Source organism: Capricornis sumatraensis, chromosome 12 (genome assembly GCF_032405125.1).
Source record: "Capricornis sumatraensis isolate serow.1 chromosome 12, serow.2, whole genome shotgun sequence".
Taxonomy (NCBI): Eukaryota; Metazoa; Chordata; class Mammalia; order Artiodactyla; family Bovidae; genus Capricornis; species Capricornis sumatraensis.
Genome location: NC_091080.1, coordinates 78,986,757 through 78,999,337, shown reverse-complemented (window position 1 = coordinate 78,999,337; position 12,581 = coordinate 78,986,757). Strand labels below are relative to the sequence as shown.

Here is a 12,581-nt window from a genome sequence, read left to right as displayed (position 1 = left end):
GCTCACCCATCCTCACGCAGCTTTCAAATGACAGAACTAGGATTCTGCCCAAAGCCTGATTTCTTTTTTTTTTAAAACCACTGTTAACTGTACCTTGTTCATACCTTCTGGCATGTGGAATGGTGGAATCTCTTGGCTCACTCTGTTGGGCCCCCTGGGTCACCTTCTTCTCTGTCCTTGATTTAAGTAAATGCTGCTGAACCTCCAGCAGCCGTGTGACACTCTCCCAGCACTTTCATTCACCCCGATCTCGGGCTTCCATCTATATGCACGGCTAGCCCCGCACTGCCAAGCCCCGCACTGCCCAGCATCATGGCAGGTAGAGTGATGCTGACTCCCTGGGAGTGTTCAAACTCCCAGGCTGCTTTGAGTTTTAGGGCTGGCAAGTCACCTGGAAGGAGACGAAGAAGAACTTGGTTCCTTCTCTTCCTTGTCTCTCACTTGGATATGTTCATGCCCAATTAGAAGATCAAAAGGTCAACAGGAGTGGAAGAAAAGGTCAGCTGAGTTTACTGACCCAAGTGGTCAGAAATGGGCAGGGTTTGACCACAGATGGGCTGGAGGCATGGTGGCCATGTAGAGTTTAGAACAAGGTGTGGTATTGAGTCATGCTGCCCCAGTGCCTCCTGCAGGCTGGTACTCCGTAGCCTGAGTGGTCATCTCCCAGGATTTCCACTCAGGTCATGTCTGGGAGCCGTAGGAGGAGGAAACCCACCAACCCTGCCCACCTTGGAGCGGGTGCAGTGGTCCCTTTATTTTTCTCTTAGTAGTAAAAGGGGACTGAAGGCCTTGGCATTGTGCTACTGCAATAGGATTATAAATATCTTATCTTCACTTAAAAGTACCAAAAGTCTTCAGTGTCATGTGTCTCGGGGGTTAATAGTTTTCAGAACGCTGTGTAGGTTTTCCCTTTGTAGCCACTGGGAAGTCAGTCTTTTTGGCTGCAGTTCTGACGATACTTTCCTGCATGACCTGTTCTGGGTCTGCACTTCATGGCTCTAATGGGCATTTAATTCCATCTTTTTCATCAACCTGAGCCCTGGGAAAAAAAAATGCAGCCAGCACTTTTGGCTCCTTTTCAAGCTGGTCATGTGTTGGAATCTCATTTAACCTCTGGAAGATTATACTGTCTTTCCCCACTCAGACCTATTATTAGTGGGCAAATGCTCAATAAATTTAATTCTTCAATTGAGGCATAATTTTTCCTTTTTTTAAGTCAGTTTTTTTGGAAAGTGAGGAATTTCTAGTTGACAGTACACACACTGAATATTGAGTTTTTTGGTAACACGCTTAAGCTAAAATTTTAATTTCTGTCTAGACAAGTTGAATAATATACACGTACAACCTTTTGCTTGTTGCTATGCGAACTCAAACTGTGTAAGGCTGTAGCCCTGCAGTCAGTGAACAGTCAAATCCATGCAGCCACTACATGGTACAGCCTCTTCCTTTAGCTAATGCCCATGATGGGCTGACTTTGTGCAGGGCTCAGTCTTAGTTGAAGGTGGACAGTGTAAGTGCATGAAGGCATAGTATCTCCTCTCTATATGATTTACTGTCCCTTTGGAGATTCAAAGGTGGGGAGGATGGTGGCAGCCTCAAGGGTTCTGAGCTGGTTCCCAGGAGGATTAGCATTTGAGATGGGCTGGAAGGATGGATGAGATTAGTACTCAGAGTGTCTAGGCAGAGGCCACTTGGGGACTGTGGACTTAGGTGCTGGTGGGACATTGTGGGTATTTAGATGTGGACACGTTCAGTCATGCTGTAAAGAGATCAAGAGGGAATTGTGTTGAGGTAGGGTCAGTGGTGGTGGGGAGGGCTGGGGAAAGAACCAGCAAAAGGAAAAATATATATCAGTATTTGAAATTAATGAGTAGTGAGTGAGATGCTTAAATTATGTTGTTTCAAGAGGAATGGAGAATTGGCAGAGAGAGAAGCTGTGTCAGAACAGGCGAGAGCTGGTACATGGCTGACGATAGGAGAGGTGGCGTGGAGAGAGAACTCAGCCTGTGGTGGTTGAGAGTCTGCAGAGGCCTGGTGAGCCCACCGTCCGTCCGTCCTTCCTCCTGCTGGACATGGGCTCAGGGCGGGGAGGAGTATCCGTGCCCTGGATCCAGGTTCTCCGTGAACCTGGATGGGAGGAGGAGGGAACAAGTGGATTGTGACTCCCACCAGCTGGTCTCTGGAGAGATGCAAGGATCTCTTCTTCCTTTTCCTGCACAGAAGCAGGTTTTTATGTTGTTTTTCCCAGTTGTTCTTTTGAAGTTGAAGGTGCAAACACATTTGTAGCTTTGTGGCATGATAGATGAGGATGTCAAGGACTTGAAGGCTGTTCGTGATGTTTAGCAGAGAAGGTCCCTGCTCATGTGGTGGTCTGTTTCTCAAACGTCCTCACGTGTTGTCAGTTGCCATCTGTGTTGGTGGGGATTCGGTTTGCCTCTCAGTCTTAGAATTACCCATCCATCCTGCTTAAAATTTGCTTACAATTACCGAAGTTGCTTACAAGGGTATTTTGTTTTTCTCTCATGCAAGAGTCCTTTTAAGTCTCTGTATGGATTTCCTGGGGCTGCCATAAAAAGTACCCGAAACTTGGTGGCTTAAAGCCACAGAATTATGTTGTTTCACAGCCTTGGAGCCTAAAAGTCTGAAATCAAGGTGTCAGCAGAGTCAGGATCCCCCTGAATCCTACAAGGGTAACTCATTTCCTCTCCTCTGTTGGCTTTGGAGTTTGCAGGCAAACCTTGGAGCTCCTTGACTTGTGACCGCCATCACTCCAGCCTCTGTCTCCATAACCACATGGTTATTTTCTGTCTCCGTGTCTCTCTTCTTATAAGGACACCAATCTTACTGGGTCCAGTACGCACCCTATCCACTGTGAGCTCACCTTAATTGATTACATCTGCAACAACTCTATTTCCAAATAAAGTCGTGTTTTGAAGTATTTGGGATTTAAGACCTTTTGATATTATTTGAGTGGGGGGGTTACAATCCTCCCCAGAACAAGTTCCATAGGTATATATAACGTTGCGGTTCTTTAATGGACCGGAACCTGGTGGTCTGGAGTCGACCGATACGAAAGTAAAGGAGAGAGAAAGAGGCTGACATTCCTTGGTTTACGCAGAAAGCCAATAAAGCCCCTGACGTGGGACTTGCTCTGTTCACGAAGGCCTCAGGCGCCCTCTCGATGGAGTGAAGATGCAGATCGCCTTCTCTCTTAGAAGCCAGGGCAGGAAAGTGAACTCAGAGGGCCTCTGTGCTCCAAGGGATCAGCTTGAAAAAGAGGGAGACAGAGAGAGAGAAAGACAGACACAGGGACCAGAGCTCTGATGGAACAAAGGTGTTTTAATCAACATGGTGTGGGCATATATACTGTCTTACAAGGTAGTTATTCTCAGCAAAGATAAAGATTAAAATTCCAGACTTACAAAACATAGGCGATCCATATTAAAGAGAGAGTTGTAAACAACCACTTTTACCGCATGGTTCACAAGAAGAAAGAGGGTACTTATCACTGTATAGAAAAACTAATGAAGGAAATGCCTGGATTCTTCAGCCGCTTGGAGAGGCTTGCCTCTCCTCTTAAATCCTGAATATTCAGGAATTAGTAAGGAGCAGAGAATCCCTGACAGATCCAAAACAGCACACAGGAAGCCTCCTGTTAAATGCTTCCTGACAATGTAATATACTTTATTGTATGTTATTATAATAATATGTGTGTGTGTATATATAATATAGTTTATTATATGTTATAATAATGTGTATATATGTGTATATATATACGTATACTTCATTGTATGTTATTATAATAGTATATAATATTGTATATATTATCTAGTTTGTTCTAGTGTAAACTACACATTACGTACAGTTGGCATAGCAGTATGTAGGCTGCATAAAGTTTTTTTATTGCAGATTCCAAGGAAGCAATTCTTCTTGTTTATTTGTTCCTACAGTTTAAATAATCTGATCTGTGTGTTTCCTTCTTCTGTAGAACTTCCTGTTACTTGATGAGATAACACAGCTCCACTCTCAACTGCCATCAGATGGTAAAATGATCGTGAATGTTGAAGATTTCACTGCTTTTTGGGATAAGGTAGCAAACCTTCTATTATAAGATCTTGACTGCTGAAAGGTTTATTGGAGAATGTTGAGGTTTTATATATTCATTTACTGAAAGTATGTTATAAAAATTCTCAATGAGGAATAAGGTTTGCATGTGATGGAGATTCAGTTTAAAGTCAGCCTAAGACATTTGACATGTTGCTCTTAAGAGAACTATTAACCCATTTGGAACTTAAAGTACATATGTTTGTAATGGTAGAATTTGCAGCATTGGAGAGAAAATGCCTCAGTGTGATATGGGTTAACCAGCAAATATACAACCAGTCATTAAAGACAGCAGGTTTTTGGGAATCAGTGTACATTTTTTGCCTTGATGTTGTCAGACCATCACTACGGCCTAGTAAGACCACGCTTGCATGGTCTGCCCTGTCTGACTCTTTGCAACCACATGGACTGTAGCCCTCCAGGCTCTTTTGTCCATGGGATTTCCTAGACAAGAGTACTGGAGTGGGTTGCCATTTCCTACTCCAGGAGATCTTCCTGACTCAGGGTTTGAACCCTTGTCTCCTGCATTGCAGGCATATTCTTTACTGCTGAGTTAGGTTTTTTGCTGTGAGTTAGAGTGGGGGCTCCCCCATCCTAAGCTTCTGCGTGGTTGTTGGCAGCGGCAGCCAGGGGCCGGGAGGAGACAGCAGGTGGGCATGGTGAGCACCAGTGATTGCCAGTTGAAGGGTTGCGGTGTGTGGAAGCTGACAGGGAGAACTGGAGATTTTCCAGTACTTGGTTTATTTATGAAATAAAGGGCTTCCCTTGTGGCTCAGCTGGTAGAGAGTCCACCTGCAGTGAGAGAGACGTGGGTTCAGTTCCTTGGGTTGGGAAGACCCCTGGGGAAGGGAACGGCTACTCACTCCTGTATTCTGGCCTGGAGAATTCCATGGACTGTATAATCTATGGGGTTGCAAGAGTTGGACACGACTGAGCGACTTTCACTTTAACTTAAAAAAAAAAAAAAACACAACAGAAAAGCAGTAGGGACCCCTCTCAAACTTGCACATGCACTGCCTCCCCGTTTACCAGGGACTGAAAGAGAGTGTCCCACCTCCATGGTTCCATGCTTCTCTGTGCACATCCTCCTGCACTGGTTTGGCAGATTCTTTACCAACTGAGCTATCAGGGAATTAATCAGAGTGTAGAATAGTAGGATAAATAGAACCCATGGTCCAGGAGAAGGAGTTCCATGCAGGGAACTACTTATGCAGACAGTGGAGGAGCCTCTCTGCTGGTGGCATTGGGGACCACAGTGCAAGCGTCTAGACCCTGTAGACTCGTGTGTTTTCCTGCCTTTGACTCTACATATCGTGCCTCTTGAGTGTGTGACACTACGTATTATACCACTACTTCAGATTCAGTAGCTGCCTCTGCACCTACAAAACAGTAGTATATTTCCAAATAAATAATAATATACCCCTACAGCTTTTGCACATGGAAATTCAAAGAAGGTGACTTTTCCAACCTGATAGTTGCTCCTATTTTCCCTCTTAAATTTTGTATTTCTCATCATAATACAGTTAAAGCATTTATGGAAAGCAGCATTAAAATTCCATTATAAGGGCTACTATGTAAATGCTAACATTACCAAATAGATCTTGTTCCAAACTATGCAGCATTTTAAAGTGAACTCTATTGCTCTTAGTTGAAAGAAGTTAATAGCATGTTCTGATACTTCTGTGCAATTTGAATTACAGTACATCACAGCCTTCTGGCCTTGCCTAGGGAAGGATCATGTCCCTTGCTGGGGTCATTAGTAATTAGGGGCTGTCAGGTTAGGTCATAGGTGAGAGAGCCCTTGGGAGGGGGGAGGGACACAGACATTGGAGATTTAGGGAGAAGCTGAGTCTGACTGAAACTCCTGCTGGGCTGGGAGGCTGGAGGAAGACATGAGCTTTGTAACCTGCTCCCCTCCATAACCAGCTTGGCAGGTGGGGGACTATCTCAGAATCTGGGTCTCATTCATGAAACCCAAGTAGGGCTCAGCTGATGATGCTTATTGAGCCAGCATCTCCTGAGCCTGGATAACCAAGAGGGGAGGGGACCCAGCAGCAGTGAGCAGTCCAGTGCTGCCCTCTTCTGGGCACAACAGAGCAGTGCCCAATCCTGAAGCCTGAACAGGGAGGGAATTGAGTGTCTGGCCTGACAGACTCTGAGGGTTGGTGACAGGGAGCTGATGTTTGTAAGTGGTTCACTATTTTTAGTCTTAGCTGAGTGAAAAGTAGTAAAATAGAAGCCCTAAATGTGAGAGAAGAATAAAGAATTGGAGGGTGCTTTAAAAATGTTTCTTATGTATTAAAATCTAGCCTCTTATTGATAGCTTTGTAATTCCTATGAAACCTGGGGCTAGTATTTTAGTAATGAAAAGCCTCAAGCCCAAACAGGAAGGGAAGTCCATGATTTTTGCCCAGACCAACTGAAGGGCTGCAACAGGAGGCTATGCTTGTGTATTTTGTCCACAGAATCATGAACCGTTGTGAGAGGAAAATAATGAAGTATTTCTTTTTTTTTTTTAAATTAATTTTATTGGAGTATAGTTACCTTACAATGCTGTGTTAGTGAAGTATTTCTGAGTGAAAAATAATTACGGAATCCAGGGGTCAATTAAAAAGAAAGGAGTGGAAACATGTCTCTTTTAAAATCTAGGGCTAGTTACTTTCATGATTATAAAAAATTATTATTTTTTTTTTAGTAAGTGACTGTATCTAGAGTTGGTTCAGTTTTTTCCAGAGAAGTTTTTCATTTAGAACATTATCTTTTATTAGTCTTATGGGTATTTTATGTAATGACATTAAACTACTTAAAAAAAATTAGCAGTTAAGAATACAGTATATGTAATGACACACATATACACCCTTAAGTTTGTTCATGAACATGACCTGTGATTGGCATGAATACTTTGTTTTTCTCCTTTGTGTTGGATTGTTGACCATCACAGGTAACTCCCTGATTTGTTTGTACTTTTACAGTAGAAGTACTTTATTCTTTCTGTTTAGCATGTAAGAGGTATACAATTGAGGCATTATCACTGACCCATGATATTATACTTAATCCCCTTTTCTTGGTTTTGTTTTGTTTTTGGTGTGAAAACTACAGCTCTGGTTAAATTGGAGCCTTGACTACCATTTATGTGACTTTATTTACCAAGAGCAACTATATCATATAAAATGCTCTGCTGCTTGCTGAGCATTAGTAAGACTCATTCTTTACCAAGTGAAAATATAGAGGTGAGAGGAGATATCAAATTATTAGTAGAGGATCAGGCATGATACGTACGTTTTCTGCCACCTTGTGGACAACACTGAAGTTGACATAACCAAGGGCTATAATGAAAAGTCACAATTGATTTAAAAACCTCCCATACTGGATATTCAGTTAAGTATATTATTGTAGTAAGTTAGTGTGCAACGTGCAGGTACATACTGAACACGTGACTTGTCATTTCAGTCCTTAAATCCTGTCGAGAACAGTGTCGTAGGGAAATCTGGTAAAAAGAGGGAGCCTTCCTAAAGGCAAACTAATGCTGTTTCAAAGATATCTGGGGATAAAAGGCCCCCGGGGCTCAGTATCTTAAAACAGGAAGGAGGAAAATATGGGTTATATTAGCATATCAATGATATATTATTTTCTCCACTTTTAAGAGTTCCTTGTGTTATTTTAATGAGATGAACAAAATTTTCTAAACTTATATTTGCAGGCATCAGACACCCCAACCCTACAAGGCCTTTCCTTTACTGTCAGACCTGGTGAGCTGTTAGCTGTGGTTGGACCTGTGGGAGCAGGAAAGGTAAGTTGTGACGCCTTTTGTCAGCCTAAGGTACCTGATGTAACTGCCCCTGTTAAATTCTCAGAGTAGAGCCCAGAGCTGTGTATAATCACTTTGAATTGAGAGTGCCTAGAACAGTGTTGGCTGGATGAATCTGGATAAATACACACTGCTTTCCTTCTTGGTGCTTCACATTGCACATTTGGAAACTGCTCGTCAGGCTTTTGACTTGTCAGTGAAGGAAATTATTGTTCTGACGGCTGTTCAGGACAGAATGAGATAGAGGGGTCTTCTTTTTGTGACAGTTGTCCCTCCAGGGAGTCTGAAGGTTGGAAAGGCTCTTCTGGGAATTTTGAGCATTTCCTCACATGACGTGATTTGGTCCCGTCCATGCCCAGGGTAGTGAATGTATAGCCACGTGCTGGAGCTTAAAGGTACAGATGAGCGCAAGACTCCAACATCTCTGCCCTGCAGAGGCAACCGAGTTCCGGGGGACACAGATTATTTCAGCCCAGTGTGGCTGGGACACACGGACACACCACTTCTGTGTGGTAGACAAGATTTGAATGATATGTGCACATGAACCGCATCTGAAAGAACAAAGCACAGAGTTCTAAATGAGGGCTATGCACATGAAGGGTGATGAGTTCCTATACGATGGACTTTTTTGAAACATGACTCCAGAGGTGTTTTTTTTTTTTTTTTTTAAATAATCATCTTTGGATATGTTAGTCACAGAAAGCTTGTTAAGAACAAATATTTGATAAGTAAAGGATGCCTGGGATGCAGGGACAGCTGAATTAAACATGAGATACATGAACCATGCATCCTGCTGGGCTGTTTTGTTGGTTAAGGATGTTAAACATTCTTAATTAGTCTTTGCTGAATTTAGCGTTTCATTTGGGAGAAACTATTGGGCAGTTTAGGTTGTTATGCTGTGCTTAGTCGCTCAGTCGTGTCTGACTCTTTGCTACCCCATGGATGGTAGCCCGCCAGGCTCCTCTGTCCATGGGGATTCTCCAGGCAAGAATACTGGAGTGGGTTGCCATGCCCTCCTCAAGGGGATCTTCCCCAACCAGGCATGGAACCCAGGTCTCCTGCATTGCAGGTGGATTCTTTATTGCCTGAGTCACCAGGGAAGCCTGATTAGGTTGTTTTAGTATTATATTAATAATCATGTTACTTATCAACTGAATATATTCATTCATTAGTTTATATAGACCAATAGTGTCATTTATTTATTTATTTTTTTTCCTGCAACTGCCAGAACTGTACTTTATCCTGTTCTAAATGAAAGGGTTCTATCATTTATCAAGCACCTGGGTGGGGTCGGCTGTGCTGCGGGGCGTGTTCCATCCTGAGTGCACCCTGTTCACACGTGTGTGTTGCCCTCTGTTTCAGTCGTCACTGTTAAGCGCTGTGCTGGGGGAGCTGCCCCCGAGCCAGGGGCAGGTCAGAGTGCACGGGAGGATTGCGTATGTTTCTCAGCAGCCCTGGGTGTTCTCAGGAACTGTGAGGAGTAACATTTTATTTGGGAAGAAATATGAAAAGGAACGATATGAAAAAGTAATAAAGGCTTGTGCTTTGAAAAAGGTGAGTAATGACTTTTGAGTTGCATATGCTCAGATTTCAAATGACGATCATGTTGGTTTAAGCTACAAGGTCTGTTAGAAGATCTTTTCGTGTTGCTTAATACTTGAAGCTGGTTTTCTCATGAACATTCACACACATATGCTACTGTTTGAATTCTGATGTCTTAACGACACAGAATGCCTGTTTTGGGGTGGGGATTGTTTCGTCTTTTGCAGTTTTATTCACTTTTACTTCTCTTTTAGTGCACAATTACAAAACTTTGTAAGAATAGCGCTGTGTAATGAACCCTCGCGTGCCCACCCCCAAGTTCGCCCCGGATCAGATGGTGGCCAGCCTTGCTGCATCTCCACTCCTGCCCTCTGCCGGCCCCACCCCCACCCCAGACTATTCTGGAGCAGATTCTAGACCTCAGATTAGTTCGTCAGTAAATATTTCATTAGTTTTTCTCTCAGAGACTGAAGAGAGACCACATTATTTTACTTGAAAAACAACTCAAATTCCTGACTGTCATCAGCTTTCTCATCAGCGCTTATGTGTTATTGATCAGCTCACTGGAAACCTCCTTCACCGTTGTTGGAATCCACATGAGATCTGTCTCCTGCAGTTGGTTGATGCCGCCTTGGTCCCTTTCAGTCTCTAGGTTTTCCTCTCTACTTCGCTTTTCCTTAGTAATTAAAGAAAAAGGACTCCTTTACCATTTCTTCTTAATACAGCCTATTTTCACAGGAGGAGAGATTGTTTTCAGAAACGGTATTGTGTTTCACAGAAAATGGAAATCGAAACATTTTACTGTACATGGAGATTTAGTAAACAAAATTAGGGAATCAGTTATGCAAACTGGGCTTACCTAGTAGGAGAGTATATTGATAATTTAATGGAAGGAAAGGAAAAAAGGTAAATACTGAACTAGGTGCTATGTTATTTTCTTCGGTTATAAAAATCAGGGAATAATAGCATTAAAGGGCTCCCCGTGGGTCAGTTCAGTGCAGTCTGGACATCCGACTGTTCTTTTATACTGGGAGGAAAAAGGCTGGACTGCCTTTCAAAGGTGTGGGAGTGAAGACCTGTGAGGAAATAGTTATTGTGGTTGAACAGTGGCTTGAACATCATAGAGTAGTATTTGATGATTTTGTGGACGTAAGAAATTGTTTGCTTTTATTTTTCCATTTCTTTCTCCTGAGTTGTTTTAAATAGATTTTTCATTTGCAGAAATGATGTAGGGTTGGCAGGATTGAGGTAGCTTTTAAAAAATATATCATAAGGAAATGGGAAATGCAAATGTAGTAAGAACGCCTCTGTGCATGCTGAGCCTCCTCAGTCATGCCTGGCTGTGACCCAGTGAACTGGACCCACCAGGCTCCTCTGTCCATGGGGTCCTCTAGGCAAGAATACTGAAGCAGGTTTTCATTTCCTCTTCCAGGAGATCTTCCCAAGCTATGGGTCAAACCTGCATATCTTGAGTCTCTTGCATTGGCATGCAGATTCTTTACCACTGAGACACATGGAAAGTCTCAGTAAGAACAATAGCTTCCATTTATTTAGAGTTGATGTCCAGATCATCTCTGTCATTCCCATGCAGGCATACATAAAAAGGCATATGAGTTATTAATGTTTTACCAGTGTTTTCTATGTTGTTGATAAAACTGAAGCTTGGAGAGGAAAAACACCCCATCTCTACGTTTGCAGTTCAGGTTCAGATCCACGATGGTCATTGCTTTGGTGCAGCCTCTTGGGGTGATTGGACCAGTAATGTGAGGGAGTGTCCTGGGGCTTCACACACCTTTGGGCGCTGTATGTGTAACAGACTCTGGTAGGAAGGAGCCCTGCAGAACTGGGCTGCCCAGTGACGTATGTGATGTGACGTTTATAAACATCAACTGCCCTCCTATTCTCTGCGTGGTCAGAGCATAGAGGCAGGGCCGAGTCCCTCCCCCGATTTTGTCACTTGGCTGCTGTCACTTTGGACATGTCCTGTACCTGTCTGGGCATCTCACATTTCTGCAGCAAAACGGGGACATTGGGTCAGAGTGTTTCCAAGAGGTTTTGCTGCTGCTCTGAAATGTCAATTATGACTCTGATTACCAAGGGGACAACCAGGTCTGCAATACAGCTGGGAACCACTTAATGCATTTTTGCAGCCTCTGCTTATCTCCTTTTGGAATGCGTGTTTCAGTGGATGGACATAAGAAAGTCATAGACAATAGAGGTCCCCTGGGGGTGTTTTTACTTGTACAGACATACTGCATGTGTAGAACGGGGGAAAAAAAAAAAAAAACTGTGTCCTCTGGAGAGCGTCATCTTGGATTGTAATTTGAGGTGTCTGTTTCCTTTAAAATGAGGGAGGTACAGGTTTATTGCAGTAAGCATGGCAACTTTTGTAAAATGGAAACCTACCAGGTTTTCAGTAAATACATGCATACAAACTAAATACATACATGCGAACAAAAATATTTCTAACAGGTGACCCCCTCCCCCCACCTGGAAAATAAAACAGGAAAAAGGAGCATTTCATGTATCACATGCATTAATAACAACTAGACACATGATAACTAGACCTAATTGAAGCAAGCGTTTTAAGTTCATTGAGCTGCAAACATTTCTGTAATAAAACATGAAGTAATCACATTTGGCAACATGGAATTAAGCTGATGCAGTATTCAAAGTGACATTATAATGAGTTACACCACACAATTCAGGGAACAAGCCAATAATGTTTGGTCAACTGGAGGGGTCGAGCTTAAATGAGAAGGCTTAAGAGTCATAAGGCTCGGGGATTGAGTTTGTTTCTCTGTTCAGGAGGGAAGAAAATCATGTGATTTTTGGCTTCTTTTCTGAACCTCACAAGGTCTCAGTTTCATCGTCTTTAAAATGGAAATCGTAGTGCTCTGCCATCAGCAAAATGGAGTTACAGGTGTGATGAAAGTCAGGGTCCTCCTGCTTTGACTCAGGAATCCAGCCTTCCTCTGATGGAAACTCAGCAGTCTGCTCCATGCAGTTTCTATACCAAGAAGCCAGCATCCCTGAAGGGCCCTCCATATGCTCCTGGCTGATGGCATCAAACCAACAAGCCATTTCCTAGTTTCCCTGTAGTTGGTGTGTCTGTTCTTCATGGGAA

At 43.0% G+C, this 12,581-nt stretch overlaps 1 protein-coding gene across 3 annotated transcripts in view; it reads left to right on the top strand.

The window, feature by feature from the left end:
* The window catches only part of LOC138089276 (ATP-binding cassette sub-family C member 4), a 186,382-nt gene that overhangs the window by 68,547 nt on the left and 105,254 nt on the right, over positions 1-12,581 (top strand). For all 3 annotated transcript variants that reach the window (XM_068984711.1, XM_068984710.1, XM_068984708.1), the window contains 3 exons: positions 3,989-4,090; positions 7,805-7,894; positions 9,275-9,466. In XM_068984711.1, coding sequence (XP_068840812.1) covers positions 3,989-4,090; positions 7,805-7,894; positions 9,275-9,466 — 384 coding nt within the window. The remainder of the gene's footprint in view (positions 1-3,988; positions 4,091-7,804; positions 7,895-9,274; positions 9,467-12,581) is intronic.